We start from the raw sequence: 21,019 nt of genomic DNA, 5'->3' as shown, positions 1-21,019 counted from the left end.
AGACTTCGACACAACATTCACATATGGGAATGTATAAGCATCAGGTTGTCCATGTCACCCATACTTCCAGGTAAACAAATACGTCTATTATCCAGAAATGCAGATATTTTATCAACAGCACCGAGACAAGATTGGTCAACTGTATGTTGTTCCCAGTCATCAAACATATTGCATCACGAGTCCTTGACATAATATCCATTTGATGGTTTCAGTGCAGAAGGTATTTTGGCAGATGTGGATAGGTGTAATGTCCCTAGTGCTACAGAGTACAGGTCAGACACCTGTGACCCTAGGGTTAGTGGGAGTGACACTGTGTGACAAATGGAGAGAGAGGGAGGGAGGAGAGAGGAGAGCATTGAAATGATCCCAGAACTGAAGGGACGCAGGCACTAGGTTAAGGTTCACTGTGCGTTATCGTTCCATTGTCCAGTCAAGGGTTAATAAAGATGCAAGGGTCAGTCAGAAGTATATCCTATTCTTTGCTCCGTGCTGCCCGGTTGTCAGGATCTGTCAGGATGTCCACTCACACCATTGTGCCTCCATCTCCTGCCCTTCTACAGCCTCTAAATGTCCCTCAACGCCTAATGCTGGGCCCTGGCCCTTCTAATGTTTCTCCACGGGTACAGGCTGCCGGGGCTCTACAGGTGATTGGTCACATGCACCCCGAAATGTTCCAGGTAAGTTCAATAGTTATGACCTGTGTTGAATGGCAAATGGGTGTACAACCGTGATGGCTTTTTATATAGTAGAGCCGAGTTTGTCCTTTTGTGTAGCTCATGCAAGTACAGCTACTGCAATATTATTGCATACAATTGTAAGCCCTTGAGGGCAGGGCCCCTAAAGCTTATCAAAATGAATACTATTATTCAAGTTAAGAGCTCTGTTACCTATAAATGTGTCATGTTACTGCCTCTGTGTATCACACCTACAGGAAATGTATCACTTGTCACATTTTCACCCATTTTTAAAAGCTGGCACTTTCTCCTTCAGGTCAGTTTCAACAATGTCTGATGAATTTGCACACTTTTTTATTGTGTGATTTTAAGTTATGCATAAATGTAAGGACTTTTAAAAAGCCACATATAATAAAGGACCTATAAAGGACCTACATCACTTACACCATGCCCCCTTTTAAGGTCCAAAAAATAAAAATGACAAGAAGACACAAAAAGATGGTGCAGATACCTGATAAGCGTGTCTAAAGAGTCAAAGACAGAAAAAAGTAGTGCAAAATGACCCCGAGAACAGGGGCAGAAAGCTTACTAAATCCCCATCTTTTAGCTTTTGTTGTAGTTTGCAGTTCTACAATTCTACATTTAGCTCCTATTATCATCTTTAGGCTAAGTTTAGGCTGTTTTTTTTTAGCCAAAACCAGAAGTGTATTCAAAAGGAATAGGACAAATAAAGGAAGGACTTATACTTCTCCTCCCTTATGGATCCACTTCTGACTTTGGCTCAAAAACTACAGTGACAGATCTCCAAAAACTGCCAGAAAAAAAACAAGTGGAAACTTAGCCTTAAAGTATTATTATGATACATAATTCCAAAGTAAAAAAAATGTTGCATACTCAATTTCATCTTGTATCCCTGTAAAGCATTGCTTCTCAGGGGATTAGCTCCTGCATCTAACAAAGCATGGTACAACCCCAAGCAGAGTTTCTGTAGTTAAGACTACATGCATATCACAAATTTGCAATACGGTTTTGTATCAGTCCCCCCCCCCCCCCCCCCCCAAAAACAGGAAACAAAAAACTGACAAAACCATATACAAAATTGTGCATGTTATAATGGTGGAAAAAGCCATTCAACCGCCGCCCACAGACTCCCGCATCCAGGGGTACTACAATCATGGAACAGACTCTTTTCCATGATGGGGGTAGTAGTTCCCCCCGGTTGTGGGAGTCTGCAGGAAGCTGATGTGACTCTGCAGTAGCTTGTACTACAACTCTATGTTGGGGGTAGTAGTACAGAATCTGTTCCATATTGGGTGTAGTAGTACAGTGGCTGAGGGACCAATCGCATCAGTTCTCACTTCTGAGACCCACTGCGATCCTAACTTATAAACCAGGGAAGCGGGCGTCATGCTGCGCCGCTCCGCTCCCAGAAGAGGTATATGAAAACTCTGCATTTTAAATGCATATTCCCCACCAGGAGCCCTGATTGGCCGGCACCGACTGTCCATTCACAGCTCTCTGCAGAGAATTGAAGTTACAGTGATGTTAATTCACATAACTGGGAGCCATCCCACCTGCCACTATTCCCATCATGGAACAGACTCTGTTCCATGATGGGAGTAGGAGTAGTACTGCAGGAGTTTGGGGCAGCTGTGGAGTAAAGTTTAAAAGACACCTTTTTGTGCACGGAAAAAAAATGAACAAAACGTACAAAAACGTACACAACTAGATGTATCTGTTTTTGTATGGTAGGCCAATGTATTTAGTTTGCTGTACGGTTGTATAGGTATTTAGATAGAAAACGTATACGGCAGAATCATGATGTGAATGCACCCTAAATCGTACAGTGCCCCAGGAGACTCTGTGTGCTGTCCTATAGCCTTATTCACATGACACAGCCCATTTTGGCCTTTGTTAGAAAGGCACATTTTTCAAACCTGACGTCTCACTTTGTGGGGTTTAAAGGTGGACTCTGGAGGAAAAAAACATTTTCGAATCAATTGGTGCCAGACAGTTATACATAATTGTTAATTACTTCTATTTAAAAATCTTAATCCTTCCCGTACTTATCAGCTGCAGTATGCTCCAGAGAGAGTTGTGTATTTCTTTCCAGTCTTACCACAGTGCTCTCTGCTGCCACCTTTATCCGTGTCAGAAACTGTCAGAGCAGGTTTGCTATGGGAATTTGCTCCTGCTTTTGGCAGTTCCTGACATGGACAGAGGTGGCAGCAGAGAGCACTGTGGTCAGGCTGTAAAGAATTTCACAACTTCCTGTGGAGCATACAGCAGCTGATAAGTATTGGAAGGATTAAGATTTTTATATAGAAGTAATTTACAAATCTCTTTAACTTTCTGGCACCAGTTGATTTGAAACTTGTTTTCCTCCGGAGTACCCCTTTAACTTATCCAAGTGATACTGAGATTTTCTTTTTCTTTTCATATCATTTGATAAACATTTGCTTTTACTTTTTTTTTTAGGATATAAGAGAACTTAGAAGTTTAGCAGTCAATTCTTTAAGGTTTTTCTGAAATTTTCCTACATAATTTCTTTTTAGGGACCAGTTCATTTTTGAAGTGGATTTGAGAGACATATAAGCTAGATATTCCTATAAACCATCCCATTCTATAAATTGTATCCCTCAAAGAAGTTAAAGTAGGATTTAGAAATGTTGTTAACCCTTTAGTGGTTCAAAGGAATTAAAGTAAAATGGAGGTAAAAATGTTTACATTTGAATCAGTTTTTTCTGTAACACAGCAGGCATTAACAGAAATCAATATTTAGTCCCCCAATTTGACAGTTTTTAGAAATATCCCACGTGTGGTCCTAGATTTGCATACAGGCCTTAGAAAAAAAAAAAAAAGCAGCACATAAACTTGGGGTCCTTCTGCTTATTAGGGTGTTTTTTTTTTTTATTTACCATGCTACCATATTCTAAATGCCATAATTTTTCTTTCTTTTTACCCAGCGGAGTTGTGTGAGGGTTTTTCTTTTTGTGGGACAAGTTGTAGGTTTAGGTTTTCTAGGGGACTTGAAAATGCAAATGTCTAATCGTAAGTATAGTACACGGCAATACATCTGTACTGCTGTGTACTATACCTCAGTATAGTACTGACAGCCTGAGACCAAGCCAAACACCCTGGGCGGGGAGCTCCCTCACCTAGTCCCGTTCTTCGGCCGTCAGCAAAGCCCCCTCCGCTTGATTGACGGACCACGCCATCCCTCTGCTCACTGAATAGACGGAGCAGAGCGATGACGCGCCCTGTTTGACGGAGCAGAGCGATGACGCGCCCTGTTAGTCAAGCGGAGTGGGGCGTTGCTGCAGGCCAAAGTATCGGACTAGGTGAGAGGAGCTCCCCGCCTAGGAGACTACTTACGGGACTGGCGGGGACTGGTTTATAAGTTCATATCTTCACCATCCCTGAAAGCAGGAACGTCCCCCAGGGATGGTGAGGATAAAGATTTTACCCTCTATAATGCTTTTCCAAGCGTTGTATAGGGTAAAATATGTTGATTGTTTCCTTTTAAAGCTACAAAATGGCAGTTAGTTTTGTTCATCACCTATTTTTTATTATAGTCATGAATCTGACTAGTGGGTGTAGTACGTCTGCTTAGATTTTTTGGATACTAAGCAAGAAATTCATCTTCTTATAAGCCAAATACTGTACAAACACTTAAGCCACTCATTCCTAAAACCTACCTGACTCAACAAATCCCTCAGTATGTTGTTAATAAATAATATAACATGTCAAGAAAGGAGCGTTCTGATTGGAAGATACACAAGGCATGGCAAGCCAAAATGTGGTTAACTAGTTAACCTGAGTTAATGAAGAGCAAGCATAAGAGATAGGGAGACTAAAAATTGCTTTACGCTCAATCACTTCAAGAGAAACATGGCTTCCTTGCTATCTGTAAGCAGTCCAGAACCCCTGAAGCTGCCTTTACATGTCCCTCAAAAGCTCCTGCTGGGGCCAGGTCCCTCAAATATGCCACCTCGAATCCAGACTGCTGGAGCGCAAACAGTACTCAGTCCAATGCATCCTGAAATGTTCCAGGTAAGGTCAAAACCTATAGCGCTCCAACTTATACCCCACACACCTCCATTAGTCTCCAATATTCATTTTATTTCTGATATCCTGAAGACCATATTTGTTTTATGTTTTGTTTGGGTCTTCTCAATGAGATACTATCCATGGATGGTTATCCTCTTCATAAAGTTACTTACATTTGTCTTCACCAACGAGCTGGATCTTCTGATAATATGTCCAAGATAAGATGGAGTCAGTCTAGCTATGGCCTTTATCAACATATTACACCACAATTATGCAACGGCTAATTTTATTTTGATGGATTTCATGGGTTACCATGCTTATTATCTATTGTTCGGCAGCTATTCGGAGTACTAGTATACCATTAAATGAACATTAGTGTACTCAGTGGACCTTAAAACTATTGCTTTCTGGAGCAGAGTAGCGAGGATTAGAGGAGGCTGTTATTATATTGTCTTGTAACCATTAGTTAACAATTATAATACGTAGACCAAAGTAATGTTTACTATGGCAGTGTCAAACCACTAACAAACATTTCCCAATGCCTCTGTCTGTACATTTATTAAAAAGCTGCCTGTGATCTCTATCTTGCTGCATAAGAGGAAACTATGGCCGACATTTATCATTGTTTTTAGACTGTTTTTTGTGTCTAGAAAAGGCACAAAAAGGCCACTGATCCACTGATTTTGAGTTGCAATTCACTGATTTTGGCAATACACATGATATAGATGGGATTTATGAACTGCGCCTTTTTAAAGCCACTGAAAAGTCTCTAAAACTACACCATCCCAGACCTGGCGTAGCTTTTTGGTGTATGTGAAGAGAGAAACTTGAGAAAATGTGACCTGCACAAAATTTATCAAATGCTCTGTGAACATTTAATACATTTGGTGCTCCTACACATTACAGCACACAAAAATAGGTGTAGAAAAATACTTCACTTACACCTACAATGATAAATGTGGGCCTATGTCCAGGAATCAATTTATGAGACAACTTAAATAATATTGTCACGATGCCGGCTGGCAGGTAGTGGATCCTCTGTGCCAGAGAGGGATTGGCGTGGACCGTGCTAGAGGATCGGTTCTAAGTCACTACTGGTTTTCACCAGAGCCCGCCGCAAAGCGGGATGGTCTTGCTGCGGCGGTAGTGACCAGGTCGTATCCCCTAGCAACGGCTCAACCTCTCTGGCTGCTGAAGATAGGCGCGGTACAAGGGAGTAGACAGAAGCAAGGTCGGACGTAGCAGAAGGTCGGGGCAGGCAGCAAGGATCGTAGTCAGGGGCAACGGCAGGAGGTCTGGAACACAGGCTAGGAACACACAAGGAAACGCTTTCACTGGCACTAAGGCAACAAGATCCGGCGAGGGAGTGAAGGGGAAGTGAGGTGATATAGGGAAGTGCACAGGTGTAAACACTAATTGGAACCACTGCGCCAATCAGCGGCGCAGTGGCCCTTTAAATCGCAAAGACCCGGCGCGCGCGCGCCCTAGGGAGCGGGGCCGCGCGCGCCGGGACAGAACTGACGGAGAGCGAGTCAGGTACGGGAGCCGGGGTGCGCATCGCGAGCGGGCGCTACCCGCATCGCGAATCGCATCCCGGCCAGAGGCGGTATCGCAGCGCCCCGGGTCCGTGGAACCGACCGGAGCGCTGCAGTGAGAGGAGTGTAGCGAGCGCTCCGGGGAGGAGCGGGGACCCGGAGCGCTCGGCGTAACAGTACCCCCCCCCTTGGGTCTCCCCCTCTTCTTGGAGCCTGAGAACCTGAGGACCAGACTTTTGTCCAGGATATTGTCCTCAGGTTCCCAGGACCTCTCTTCTGGACCACAACCCTCCCAATCCACTAAAAAGAAAGTTTTCCCTCTGACCTTTTTAGATGCTAAAATTTCCTTGACGGAGAAGATGTCCGAGGAGCCGGAGACAGGAGTGGGGGAAACAGATTTGGGAGAGAAACGGTTAATGATAAGTGGTTTAAGAAGAGAAACATGAAAGGCATTAGGAATACGAAGAGAAGGAGGAAGAAGAAGTTTGTAAGAGACAGGATTAATCTGGCGCAAAATCTTGAAAGGACCAAGATAGCGTGGTCCCAACTTATAGCTAGGGACACGGAAGCGGACATATTTGGCGGAGAGCCATACCTTGTCTCCAGGGGAAAAAATGGGAGGAGCTCTTCTTTTCTTATCCGCGAATCTCTTCATGCGTGAAGAAGCCTGTAAGAGAGAATTTTGGGTCTCTCTCCATATGATGGAAAGATCACGAGAAATTTCATCCACAGCGGGCAGACCAGAGGGCAAGGGGGTAGGGAGGGGGGGAAGAGGGTGACGGCCGTACACCACGAAAAACGGGGATTTGGAGGAAGATTCAGAGATTCTGAAATTATACGAGAATTCGGCCCAAGGTAGAAGATCTGCCCAGTCATCCTGGCGGGAGGAAACAAAATGTCGTAAATAGTCACCCAAGATCTGGTTAATTCTTTCTACTTGTCCATTGGATTGAGGATGGTATGCAGAAGAAAAATTTAATTTAATCTTGAGTTGTTTACAGAGAGCCCTCCAGAATTTAGACACAAATTGGACGCCTCTATCCGAGACGATCTGCGTAGGCAACCCGTGAAGACGAAAAATGTGTACAAAAAATTGTTTAGCCAACTGAGGCGCTGAAGGAAGACCAGGAAGAGGGATGAAATGTGCCATTTTGGAGAATCGATCAACGACCACCCAAATAACAGTGTTGCCATGGGATGGGGGTAAGTCAGTAATAAAATCCATACCAATCAGAGACCAAGGTTGTTCGGGAACAGGCAGAGGAAGAAGAAAACCAGCGGGCTTCTGGCGAGGAGTCTTATCCCGGGCACAGATAGTGCAGGCTCGCACAAAGTCCACCACATCAGTCTCTAGAGTCGGCCACCAATAGAAGCGAGAGATGAGTTGCACAGATTTCTTGATGCCCGCATGACCTGCGAGATGGGAGGAGTGACCCCATTTGAGGATTCCGAGGCGTTGGCGTGGAGAAACAAAGGTCTTTCCTGGAGGAGTTTGCCTGATGGAGGCTGGAGAAGTGGAAATCAGGCAGTCAGGAGGAATGATGTGTTGAGGAGAGAGTTCAATTTCAGAAGCATCTGAGGAACGAGAGAGAGCATCGGCCCTAATGTTCTTATCAGCAGGCCGAAAGTGAATTTCAAAATTAAATCGGGCAAAGAACAGAGACCACCTGGCCTGACGAGGATTCAGCCGTTGGGCAGACTCGAGGTATGAGAGGTTCTTGTGATCGGTGTAAATAATAACTGGAAATCTTGATCCCTCCAGCAGATGCCTCCATTCCTCAAGTGCTAATTTAATGGCTAGAAGCTCTCGATCCCCGATGGAGTAGTTCCTCTCCGCCGGAGAGAAGGTCCTAGAAAAAAAACCACAAGTAGCAGCATGCCCGGAAGAGTTTTTTTGTAGAAGGACAGCTCCAGCTCCCACTGAGGAGGCATCAACCTCCAATAGGAATGGTTTAGATGGGTCAGGTCTGGAGAGCACGGGAGCCGAAGAGAAGGCAGACTTGAGTCGTTTAAAGGCGTCTTCCGCTTGAGGAGGCCAAGACTTGGGATCGGCATTTTTTTTGGTTAAAGCCACAATAGGAGCCACAATGGTAGAAAAATGTGGAATAAATTGCCTGTAATAATTGGCGAACCCCAAAAAACGTTGGATGGCACGGAGTCCGGAGGGGCGTGGCCAATCTAAGACGGCAGAGAGTTTATCTGGATCCATTTGTAGTCCCTGGCCAGAGACCAAGTATCCTAGAAAAGGAAGAGATTGGCATTCAAACAGACATTTCTCAATTTTAGCATAGAGTTGATTGTCACGAAGTCTCTGAAGAACCATACGGACATGCTGGCGGTGTTCTTCTAGATTGGCCGAAAAAATTAGGATATCATCAAGATATACAACAACACAGGAGTATAACAGATCACGAAAAATTTCATTAACAAAGTCTTGGAAGACAGCAGGGGCGTTGCACAGGCCAAAGGGCATGACCAGATACTCAAAGTGTCCATCTCTGGTGTTAAATGCTGTTTTCCACTCATCCCCCTCTCTGATGCGGATGAGGTTATAGGCGCCTCTTAAGTCCAATTTAGTAAAGATGTGGGCACCTTGGAGGCGATCAAAGAGTTCAGAGATGAGGGGTAAGGGGTAGCGGTTCTTAACCGTGATTTTATTAAGTCCGCGGTAGTCAATGCAAGGACGTAGAGAGCCATCTTTTTTGGACACAAAGAAAAATCCGGCTCCGGCAGGAGAGGAGGATTTACGGATAAAGCCCTTTTTTAGATTCTCCTGGACGTATTCAGACATGGCAAGAGTCTCTGGGGCAGAGAGAGGATAAATTCTGCCCCGGGGTGGAGTAGTACCCGGGAGGAGGTCGATAGGACAATCATAAGGCCTGTGAGGAGGTAGAGTCTCCGCTTGTTTTTTGCAGAAAACATCCGCGAAGTCCATATAGGCCTTAGGGAGACCGGTTACTGGAGGAAGCACAGAGTTACGGCAAGGGTTACTGGGAACCGGTTTTAGACAGTCCTTGGAACAAGAGGGCCCCCAACTCTTGATCTCCCCAGTGGACCAATCCAGGGTTGGGGAATGAAGTTGAAGCCAGGGAAGTCCAAGGAGAATTTCCGAGGTGCAATTGGGGAGGACCAAAAGTTCAATCCTCTCGTGATGAGATCCGATGCTCATTAGAAGGGGCTCCGTGCGGAAACGTATGGAACAGTCCAATCTTTCATTGTTTATACAATTGATGTAAAGGGGTCTGGTGAGACTGGTCACTGGGATGTTGAACCTGTTGACGAGAGAGGCCAAAATAAAATTTCCTGCAGATCCAGAGTCCAAGAAGGCCACAGAAGAGAAGGAGAAGGCAGAGGCAGACATCCGCACAGGCACAGTAAGACGTGGAGAAGCAGAGTGGACATCAAGGATTGTCTCACCTTTGTGCGGAGTCAGGGTACGTCTTTCCAGGCGGGGAGGGCGGATAGGACAATCCCTCAGGAAGTGTTCGGTACTAGCACAGTACAGGCAGAGGTTCTCCATGCGGCGTCGTGTCCTCTCTTGAGATGTCAGGCGAGACCGGTCGACCTGCATAGCCTCCACGGCGGGAGGCACAGGAACAGATTGCAGGGAACCAGAGGAGAGAGGAGCCGAGGAGAAGAAACGCCTCGTGCGAACAGAGTCCATATCTTGGCGGAGCTCCTGACGCCTTTCGGAAAAACGCATGTCAATGCGAGTGGCTAGGTGAATAAGTTCATGAAGATTAGCAGGCATTTCTCGTGCGGCCAGAACATCTTTAATGTTGCTGGATAGGCCTTTTTTAAAGGTCGCGCAGAGGGCCTCATTGTTCCAGGATAACTCAGAAGCAAGAGTACGGAATTGTACGGCATACTCGCCAACGGAAGAATTACCCTGGACCAGGTTCAACAGGGCAGTCTCAGCAGAAGAGGCTCGGGCAGGTTCCTCAAAGACACTTCGAATCTCCGAGAAGAAGGAGTGTACAGAGGCAGTGACGGGGTCATTGCGGTCCCAGAGCGGTGTGGCCCAAGCCAGGGCTTTTCCAGACAGCAGGCTGACTACGAAAGCCACCTTAGACCTTTCAGTGGGGAACTGGTCCGACATCATCTCCAAGTGTAATGAACATTGGGAAAGGAAGCCACGGCAAAGCTTAGAGTCCCCATCAAATTTATCCGGCAAGGATAGTCGTAGTCCAGAAGCGGCCACACGCTGCGGAGGAGGTACAGGAGCTGGCGGAGGAGATGGTTGCTGGAGCTGTGGTAGTAACTGTTGTAGCATAACAGTCAGTTGAGACAGCTGTTGGCCTTGTTGCGCAATCTGTTGTGACTGCTGGGCGACCACCGTGGTGAGGTCAGCGACAACTGGCAGAGGAACTTCAGCGGGATCCATGGCCGGATCTACTGTCACGATGCCGGCTGGCAGGTAGTGGATCCTCTGTGCCAGAGAGGGATTGGCGTGGACCGTGCTAGAGGATCGGTTCTAAGTCACTACTGGTTTTCACCAGAGCCCGCCGCAAAGCGGGATGGTCTTGCTGCGGCGGTAGTGACCAGGTCGTATCCCCTAGCAACGGCTCAACCTCTCTGGCTGCTGAAGATAGGCGCGGTACAAGGGAGTAGACAGAAGCAAGGTCGGACGTAGCAGAAGGTCGGGGCAGGCAGCAAGGATCGTAGTCAGGGGCAACGGCAGGAGGTCTGGAACACAGGCTAGGAACACACAAGGAAACGCTTTCACTGGCACTAAGGCAACAAGATCCGGCGAGGGAGTGAAGGGGAAGTGAGGTGATATAGGGAAGTGCACAGGTGTAAACACTAATTGGAACCACTGCGCCAATCAGCGGCGCAGTGGCCCTTTAAATCGCAAAGACCCGGCGCGCGCGCGCCCTAGGGAGCGGGGCCGCGCGCGCCGGGACAGAACTGACGGAGAGCGAGTCAGGTACGGGAGCCGGGGTGCGCATCGCGAGCGGGCGCTACCCGCATCGCGAATCGCATCCCGGCCAGAGGCGGTATCGCAGCGCCCCGGGTCCGTGGAACCGACCGGAGCGCTGCAGTGAGAGGAGTGTAGCGAGCGCTCCGGGGAGGAGCGGGGACCCGGAGCGCTCGGCGTAACAAATATTGTGCTCAGGGTGTGCTAAAATATAACTTTTAATGATCATAATCATAAAAATCACCAAAATTGTAATGTGCCTGTGCACCCCAAAAACAAACAAAGATCAAACTAATGATACAATTTGCGGCATAAATGCTAGTCCATTAGACAGTCGGGTAGTGTGATACCCCTATCGTCACAGGTACTAGTCTTATCAATCAGCAACACCGGCCCATTGTCCCAGCAGGGACAGATTATGGGTCAGTATGCTCAGGATTTAACCACCAACGCGTTTCTGCCTCACTGTATAGCCAGGCGTCATCAGGGGGGTTATTCACGTTTTAAACCACAAGTAGATAAATAGCCGTTCAAGGGCAAAACAATATTTGTAAATTAATTAGCTACGACCTGTTGAGAGAAACATGGCAACACTTAAGTAGTAATCATGTTTTTTGGCATAAGGGTATTTCGTCCCCCAACCTGTAAAGAAAAAATGCACAAATAACAGACACTAGTGTGTTGTGGCCAGTTCTCTATTTTTCCAGGAGTGCCGTCATTGGACGGTTCTGTAGCGTGGACAGCGGGCGATGCACCAACCTGCATGTAGCGCAGGGAGCCGCTAACTATGGCTCTTACCGCCTAGTATGGCGGGGTGACGGCGTCTGACCTATGTCCAGGAAGGTAGAAATGTATCCAAACGGAGGAGCAAGTCCAGCTGCCAAAGGTATAAATAGTAAATTAATTCATAAACCAGAAAGTACAGTGACCCCCCGACCTACGATGGCCCCGACATACAATCATTTCCACATGCGATGGCCTCTCAGAGGCCATCACATGTTGAAGGCAGTATCAACATACAATGCTTTTGTATGTCGGGGCCATTGCATAAACGGCTATCCGGCAGCGCAGCTGCCACCGGATAGCCGTTTACGGTGCCCCGTGTGGTCCGCTGACGATCACTTACCTGTCCTCGGGGCTCTGGCGCGTCCTCTTCAGGATCCCCTGCATCGTCGGCGCTCTCCATCGTCGTCATTACGTTGCTGCGCATCCCGTCATCCAATAGGAGCGGCGTGCGTAGCGACGTGATGGCGGTGACGGAGAGCGAGGATGCCGGTGAAGCAGAGGCCTTGCCGGAGCGTTGGGGACACCCCGGGGACGCGGCGACAGCAATGGAAGGTGACATCCAGGGCAGCGGTGACGGTCCGGAGCGGCGGGGACACGTGAGTATAACCTCCAATACCAGTGATCTTCAACCTGCGGACCTCCAGATGTTGCAAAACTACAACTCCCAGCATGCCCAGACAGCCGTTGGCTGTCCGGACATGCTAGGTGTTGTAATTTTGCAACATCTAGAGGTCCACAGGTTGTAGACCACTGTCCTATACTTTACATTGCACGGATCCCTCAACATACCATGGTTTCAACAAACGATGGTCCATTTGGAACGGATTACCATCGTATGTTGAGGGACCACTGTAATAACCAGTATAACTATTTTATTGAATACCCAAAAAACATGGACACTGGACAACACGTTTATAGGATAACATCCTTCATCGTCAGGTCCTTACCTGACACAAAGAGGTGTTATCCCCTAAAACACATTGTCAGCTGTCCATTTTTGCATGTGCAATAAAATCATTTTACTAGTTATTATTATTAAATGGTCCCTTAACTTAAGATAGGTCCATAAGAGCATCACCATTTCCATCTGACTTGCTTCTCCATATGGATCCATTATGACTCTTTGGCAATTGTCTTGTGCAGGGAGACGGAGATTGAAAGGAAGTTAGAGAGGAAGTGCACAGCTGCGAGCTTCTCCCAGCTATATCTAGAGATCGGTTAGGTTTAAAGGGGTACTCCGGTGAATTTTTTTTTTTAATCAACTGGTGCCAGAAAGTTAAACAGATTTGTAAATGACTTCTATTAAAAAATCTTAATCCTTCCAGCACATACCAGCTGCTGTATGCTCCACAGGAAGTTGAGTTGTTCTTTTTTTGTCTGACCATTGTGATCTCTGCTGACACCTCTGTCCATGTCAGGAACTGTCCACAGCAGGATAGGTTTGCTATGGGGAATTGCTCCTGCTCTGGACAGTTCTTAGTATGGATAGAGGTGTCAGCAAAGATTATTTAATAGAAGTAATTTACAAATCTGTTTAACTTTCTGGAGCCAGTTGATATGAATTTTTTTTTTTTTTTTTTTACTGAAGTAACCCTTTAAACAGTTAGTTCACTAAACAAAGCCCAGGTGGTGTTGTTTCATTAAATTGCACAGACGTTCCAAAGTTTTAATTAGGCAGAGTCTAAGGCTATGTTCACACGACAGAATTTCTGTACGGAATTCAGAATTGGAATTTTCCACAGAGAATCCACAGCAGCAGAGTCCCATTGATTTCAAAGGTATTCTGCTGCGCTGTGCACATTGGAGAATTTCCACACCGGAAACATCTTCTGGTGTCTGCAGACTCAACGCGGAATTCATTGCGGTCCTAGTGCCGGCATGTCATGCTGGTGGCCACAGTCTGCAGGATGTCATGCAGAATGACATTCTGACATGTGAACATAGCCTTGGACTCTGCCAGATTAAAACTTTGGAACGTCTCTGCAACGTGTTAGGGACAGGGACACTTTGATAAAACATAACCACCTGGGCTGCGTTTGGCATTGCTGCTATAACTTGAATGCGGCTGAGCTACAATACCAGACACTGCCGATGGACAAGAAAGTAAAAAATATATATATATATTCTAATTGTGGAAACCACTTCAATTATCTGTTGGCCAATATACTGCAATGTCCAGCACTATACTGTTTTGGAAGAGATGTGGCTTCACCTCTGACTACAACACTGATTCTTATTATCTGTAGTGTTAATGTAAAGCCATACACATTGGATTAAAATTGGACAAACACCCGTTCTTCTAATGTGTGTGGCACAGGCCACCCCCAACAGCAGATGTTCAGTCAGGTGCAGTCAGGTATATAGGATAGATCTTATCCTCGGGGAGCTGTCTGGCAGTGACTTTCTCCCGTCTTTCCATTCATTATACATGCACACTCTTGGAACAAATCACAAATGTAACATTTCTTCTTCTCCTCTTATGAGTGCTTTATCTATACCAGTGGACTCAAACTGTGACCTTCCAGATGTTGTAAAACTTCAACTCCCAGCATTCTCGGACAGCCATTGGCTGGGAGTTGAAGTTTTGCAACATCTGGAGGGCCACAGTTTGAGACCATTGTAAGAACCCTTAGGCTAAGTTTCCACTTGTTTTTTTTTCTGGCAGTTTTTGAGCTGCCACTGCAGTTTTTGAGCCAAAACCAGAAATGTATTAAAAAGGAATAAGACATATAAAGGAAGAACTTACACTTCTCCTCCCATATGGATCCACTTCTGACTTTGGCTCAAAAACTGCAGTGGCAGGTCTCCAAAAAAAAAAAAAAAACGGAAAAAAAAACCTTAGCCCTAGTTTACTTTTTTAAATACTGTACCAACCACTCTTTTTTGTCTAAGGATTACAATACATGATGTGATTTTGAAAGATTTTAAAACTGTCAGCCTGATCACCCACACTAAACCCAATACACTAGGTTATATTGTGGGTGAACAGGATTCCAACGGAGGGTCACTTACTTAAATATTTCCAGTATGTCATGAGATATGTCCCCCAGAAGATCCTCTGCTGAATTCAGTGAATCACATGCAGGGGGCATGGCTTTACACAGGGCAGAGCTATAAGATGTCTGATCATGGGGGTCCCTCTGCAGGAACCCCCACGATCTCTGCGCAGCGCCTGTTGTTCTGAACAAACACTGGCGTTCAGTTCAGAACGCCGGGTGCTGCGCAGAGATAGTGGGGGTCTCAGAGGAGGGACCCACGGGATTAGACATTTAAAGGAAAACTGTTATCAGTGTCACTGCACTAACCTGATGGTACAGGTGTGTAGTGCGGGTGAAACTGATGATAACTATACTTACCTAATCCGGATGGAGCCTCCTGATGTTACCGCTGCTGTTTCTCTGCTGGGCCCGGCTGCAAACAGGCTTAGGGAAACAGCAGTGGTGACGTCAGGAATCTTTATTCATGGCCCAAGCCTGCCGCCAAAACGAAAGAAATAAGGAGAATGGGACGAAGTATCGGGGACGGTTAAGTATGGTTATCATCAGTGTTACCCTCATTACCTGCCTGTACCAACTGATGACAGTTTTCCTTTAAAATTATGTTTACACAGCTGAATTTTTTTTTATGGAAAAATCTAACATGGATTTGCACAAGAATCTGTTGCAGAAATCCAAGGCTGACCTCTACATAGTAACTGTCAGGATCCGGACTGGTATGCAGGGATGACACAGGTAGTGGATCCTCTGTGTCAGTGAGGTGATGGCGTGGGCCGTACCAGGGGAACGGAATCTAAGGGGTTACTGGTTTTCACCAGAGCCCGCCGCAAAGCGGGATGGACTTGCTGCGGCAGGTAACCCCCAAGTCGTTCTACCCGATAGCGACTCAACCTCACTGACAGCCGAGACAGGCTCGGTACACAAGGAGTAGGCAAGGCAAGGTCAGATGTAGCAGAAGGTCAAGGCAGGCGGCAAGGTTCGTAGTCAGGGCCAACGGCAAGGGGTCTGGAAACACTGGCTTGGAAACACACAGAACGCTTTCTCAGGGCACAAGGCAACAAGATCCGGCAGGGACAAGAAGGGGAAGTGGGTTAATATAGTGTAGGGAGGTAATTGCACTGATTAGGCCAGGCACCAATTAGTGGTGCACTGGCCCTTTAAATTTCAGAGTGCCGGTGTGCACGCGCCCTAGAGAGCGGGGCCGCGCGCTGGGATGGGACAGAAGGAGGACAGGGCAGGTGAGTGACATGGGGTGCGATCCGAGAACGGGCATGTCCCGTGCCTCGGATCGCGTCCCCTCCGGTGACACGGGAGCATCGCTCGCAGTCAGCGGTGCTGACCAGAGTGCTGCATGCAAGAGTCCATCAAGTTCAACATAAAACCCTACTGTGTTGATCCAGAGGAAGGCAAAAAAAAAAAACATAAGGCTGATGCAATTGCCCAATGACAGAGGAGAAATTCCTTCCTGACCCCAATTTGGTGATCAGAATAAATCCCTGGATCAATGTTCTATCCCCAAAAATCTACTATCCATACATGTTATTACTCTCTAGAAAAACATCTAGGCCCCCCTTGAACTTGTTTGAGTTAAACATCACAAGATCATGTGGTAGAGAATTCCTTAGTCTCCCTGCTCTTACAGTAAAGAATCCCTGTCTGTGATGATGGTAAAACCTTCTTTCCTCTAGACATAGCGGATGCCCCCTTGTCATGGTTACCGGCCTAGGTATAAAAAGATCACTAGAAAGATCTCTGTACTGTCCATTCATATATTTGTGCATTGTGATCAGACGTCTTTTCTCTTAATTAAATAACCCCAAGCTTAAAGGACATCTATAGTGCAAAGTAACTTGTCCCCTATCCGAAGGATAGGGGATGAGTTATAGATTGCGGGGGGTCCGAGCGCTGGGGCCCCCAGCGGTCTCCGGTACAGGGCCGCGGCAATGTACAGGAAAGGGGGCGTTCCGTCCCCGCATGACACGGTGGCCGACACGCCCCCTCCATGTACCCCATAGAGATAGAGGGGGCGGGTCTGCCACGGCTTTCTGCTGGGGACGAAACTTCACTACCTGCAGACTGCAGCGGCCCCGTCCAGGAGATCCCTGGGGGCCCCAGCGCTCAGACCCCCGCGATCTATAACTTATCCCCTATCCTTTGGATAGGGGATAAGTTATTTTGCGCTGGATTACTCCTTTAATAACCTGTCTTGTCCCTGTAATCCTCCCATAGCATTAATTATCTTTGTCGCCCTCCTCTGCACCCTCTCCAGTTCAGTCATGTCCTTCTTACATACAGGTGCCCAGAAATAGACATTCTTCTGTGGATTTGTAGTTCGATATGTTGTACATCCCCATGCAGGTTAGCCCAAGTCAACACTGATTTCAAACAGATGGTAAAACATGCACTATATGAACTACAGGATGGATTCCAATTGAAATCAATACGAGTTGGCTTTCACACAAATTTTACTAATGTGTTGGAATCCACTGAAAAATAATATAACATACCCATACAATTCCAAACAAGTTTTCACAAATATCCTACATGATGGAAAAGCTTGAGGGTGACTATTATTGCTGTATTGATTAATATTTGCATGTCTTTCTTTCCTACAGATAATGGATGACATTAAACTTGGGATACAGTATGCTTTCCAGACAAAGAACACATTGACCCTGGCTGTGAGTGGCTCCGGACACTGTGCTATGGAGACTGCCATTTTTAATGTGGTGGAGAAAGGCGATGTAGTTCTTATAGCTTGCAAAGGCATTTGGGGGGAGAGAGCTGCCGACATTGCCCATAGGATAGGTAAGATGTACAGACAAGTCCACCTCTGGGATATAAGGCAGGTAAAGGGTTATCAGCAAAATAGGTTTAAGAGAATGTCATAAAACATGGCCTATGGATTAAATGTTAACATTTTTAAGAATTGTTTTTTTACTTTTTCATGTAACTCTCTTAACTTAGCATGTGGCAACAGAATTAAAGGGGCACTCCGCCCCCTAGACATTTTATCCCCTATCCAAAGGGGACCACCGAGATCTTGGCTGCAGCACCCCAGACATCCGGTGCATGGAAAGAAATTCGCTCCATGCTGGATGACTGTTGTCCATCACGCCCCCTCTCAGACTTGCATTGAGGGGGCATGGCCATGACTTCACTAGCGGGGCGTGTCCTTGACGTCACGAGCCTCGGGCGCTGCACCCGATGCTCTAAACTTATGCCTGGTACGGCAGGAACCCCGAGATCAGACATCTTGTCCCCTATCCTTTGGATAGGGATAAGACGTCTAGGGGCGGAGTACCCCTTTAAAGTCTGAATTTTATGCCTTATATCGGATGCTGAATTTCTCCTTTCATATGAGGTACAGATTTTAAGACCCCAATATAAAGAGTACTTTTACTAAATGAACAAAAGCATATATACCAAAGACATAGGGGGAGATTTATCAAAACCTGTGCAGAGGAAGAGTGGTGCAGTTGCCCATAGCAACCAATCAGATTGCTTCTTTCATTTTCCACAGGCCTCTAAAGAGGCCTGTGGAAAATGAAAGAAGCAATCTGATTGGTTGCTATGGGCAACTGCACCACTCTTCCTCTGCACAGGTTTTGATAAATCTCCCCCATAGTGATTCAGTGTCAAACATTTAGGTCAGGATGTAACAAAAATACAAGAACTGAATCATCCAAATCATCTTGTTCATTAAGGTTGAAGTATATATGATGCATCTTCAGATGAATAGACCGTAAAGACTGGACTGCGCTTCCATTTATGCCCCAGGCATCACATGATGGCTGCTAAAGACTGGCTGCAATAAGATATCACTACGAATGCATTACCAAGAGCTTGTACTGCTGGTAGTATATTACAGTGATGACCTGACTCTGTACCCAGGTTAATAATTGTTAGATTCTAGTAGTCTAGCGTTTGCACCTGGTCACTTCTCAGTAGTGTTGGCTTGGACTCTGCACTGGCTGTTTTCCTTGGCATCTGCCAAAAATCCACACATCAAGTTAACCATTTTCTCAGCTACATGCACCACTATGGTTATAGATTTGAAGGTATTATGCTTTATGCTTCGGCAGTGGGTATCATTGGCCTGTGAGGACTACATGTATATTACCATGATGAAGTAAGATAGAAAGTTGCAGTAAAACATATTTTGTATAATTCAGGTGCTGAAGTACGTCTGTTGACAAAGCCACCTGGTGAAGGCTTCAGCTTAAAAGAAATAGAAAAGGTAAAGTAAACCAATCATTACATTCTACCTTCAGCAACCCTGGAGTGTGGGGTTGCCCCTATTTTGTTATCAATGAGATACCAACCAAGCAGCAGCAGCCTCACATTACTAGGATAGGCAAGGATTGTTGTTTTTGGCGCTCCCCAACCTAAATAAGGTGAGCCTGTCACCGCCTAGACCCAGGAATGATATTTTTAACATTTCAGGCCCGTTATGAACAGAGAATGACTAACCACCCTTATTCCTGTCTATCATCTTCCTGTGCAATCCTGCCTCTAGTGACCAGGCAGGAGCAGGATGGGGGGGGGGGTAAATGGATGCCTCTGGTCACTTTATACAATATACAGCTATCTATATAGATGGTTGTATACTGTATACCCCCCTAAGCAGTTACCTAGAACTCTATATAGATTGCAGCGTTGGGTAACTCTTTCCTTGCAAGTTCAGCCCAGCAAGGGGTTACAGTAAACTAGCGATTTATACACATCACTGCCTTACTGTATGTTCTTGCTAGGCAGGAGGTGTACAATGTATAATATCTCCTGTCCAGCCTGAGCTGTACCTGTTGCTGTATAGTTGTGAGCACCGCTCAGCCCCACTAGGAGCAGAGACAGTATACAACGTGCTATGCACCACTTTATACTGGACCATCGGTGGAGGTAGGTAGTGATACTATGCTCATGAAGACAAATCCTGTTCATATGTTCTATTAGGGCTTATGGACATCATCAGGATCCCCTCTATGAGCCAAATATATAAAAGTCTCCCAAATAAAAGTGAATTATTACACAGTCCATGTAAAAATCAGTGGGTTGTCTATTTAATTCAGGTGCATGCTGGATCCTATAGAGCAGCGATTCCCAACCGGGGTTCCCCGGGGTTCCATTGAGAACTGCCAGGGGTCCCGCAGGCTCCAGCAGGAAATTTTTTTTTTAAATCTCCCGCCTGGCCTGCCGCCTATCAATCACGGCATCGCAGGGGGGAAGGGAAGCCTGCGTGCGCATTGCATGTACGTGCACACTGCATACACATCGTCCCCCTCCCCCCGTGGCGCCTTGAGTGAGTCACAGGCACGCAGGACGGGAAAGGGAGAAATGCAGAGGAAGGTGCGCCAGACCCATGTTTATCTTTCCGCCGGCCCTCCGGAATATCTTCCCGCCGGCCCCCTGGATTATCTTCCCACTGGCCCCCCGGATTATCTTCCCACTGGCCCCCTGCACTATCTTCCTGGCCCTCCGGATTTTCTTCCCGGCCCCCCGGATTATCTTCCCGCTGTGAGGGGAAAAATTCAAACCCGTGAAAAAATCGGACTGCCCCTCCCCTTCGCTCTCCGAAAATTGCCGAAGCTAGAGGGGGGAGGAGCAAGTTTGCCGAAGCAAAAGCGAGGAAGAGCGAGGGCAGAGCCATGGGTTTGATTTTTTCACCGCACGTGGAGGACAGAGCCATGGGTTTGATTTTTTTCTCTGCACGTCTGAGGGAGATAATTAAGCCACGCCCCATCATCCCCCCTCTCGGAGGATGGAGAGCGCAGCTCTGCATAATACAAGAAGACAGGGGGAGAATGAGGATTTACACAGCTCCTCCCCTCCCCTGCTCTGTCTACACAGGACCTAACTTATCACGGGGAGGTTTCAAGTTTGCACGGGGGAAACACAGAGCGGGTGAGGAGAGAGGGAACATGCACAGCTCCTCACCTCCATAATGACTGCTATGTGTGAAGGAGACATACTGCACTGCATGGGCTGGGGATGAGAGGACATATTACACGGGATGGGGATGAGAGGACATATTACACGGGATGGGGATGAGAGGACATATTA

At 46.6% G+C, this 21,019-nt stretch overlaps 1 protein-coding gene across 2 annotated transcripts in view; it reads left to right on the top strand.

The window, feature by feature from the left end:
* The first annotated feature begins 370 nt into the window (after positions 1–370).
* AGXT (alanine--glyoxylate aminotransferase) overlaps positions 371–21,019 on the top strand; it is a 36,770-nt gene continuing 16,121 nt past the window's right edge. The window contains exons 1-3 of one of the 2 annotated variants that reach the window (XM_056564689.1): positions 371–677; positions 17,575–17,767; positions 19,135–19,199. In XM_056564689.1, the coding sequence (XP_056420664.1) occupies positions 447–677; positions 17,575–17,767; positions 19,135–19,199 (489 nt within the window). In that variant the 5' untranslated portion in view covers positions 371–446. Of the gene's footprint in view, positions 678–4,527; positions 4,728–17,574; positions 17,768–19,134; positions 19,200–21,019 lie in introns of those variants that run through there. The other variant, XM_056564690.1, reaches the window with a different exon arrangement.

This window comes from Hyla sarda, chromosome 3, assembly GCF_029499605.1.
Source record: "Hyla sarda isolate aHylSar1 chromosome 3, aHylSar1.hap1, whole genome shotgun sequence".
Lineage (NCBI taxonomy): Eukaryota > Metazoa > Chordata > Amphibia > Anura > Hylidae > Hyla > Hyla sarda.
The sequence above is the reverse complement of the archived record's forward strand: the minus strand, read 5'-3'. Positions and strand labels throughout refer to the sequence as shown.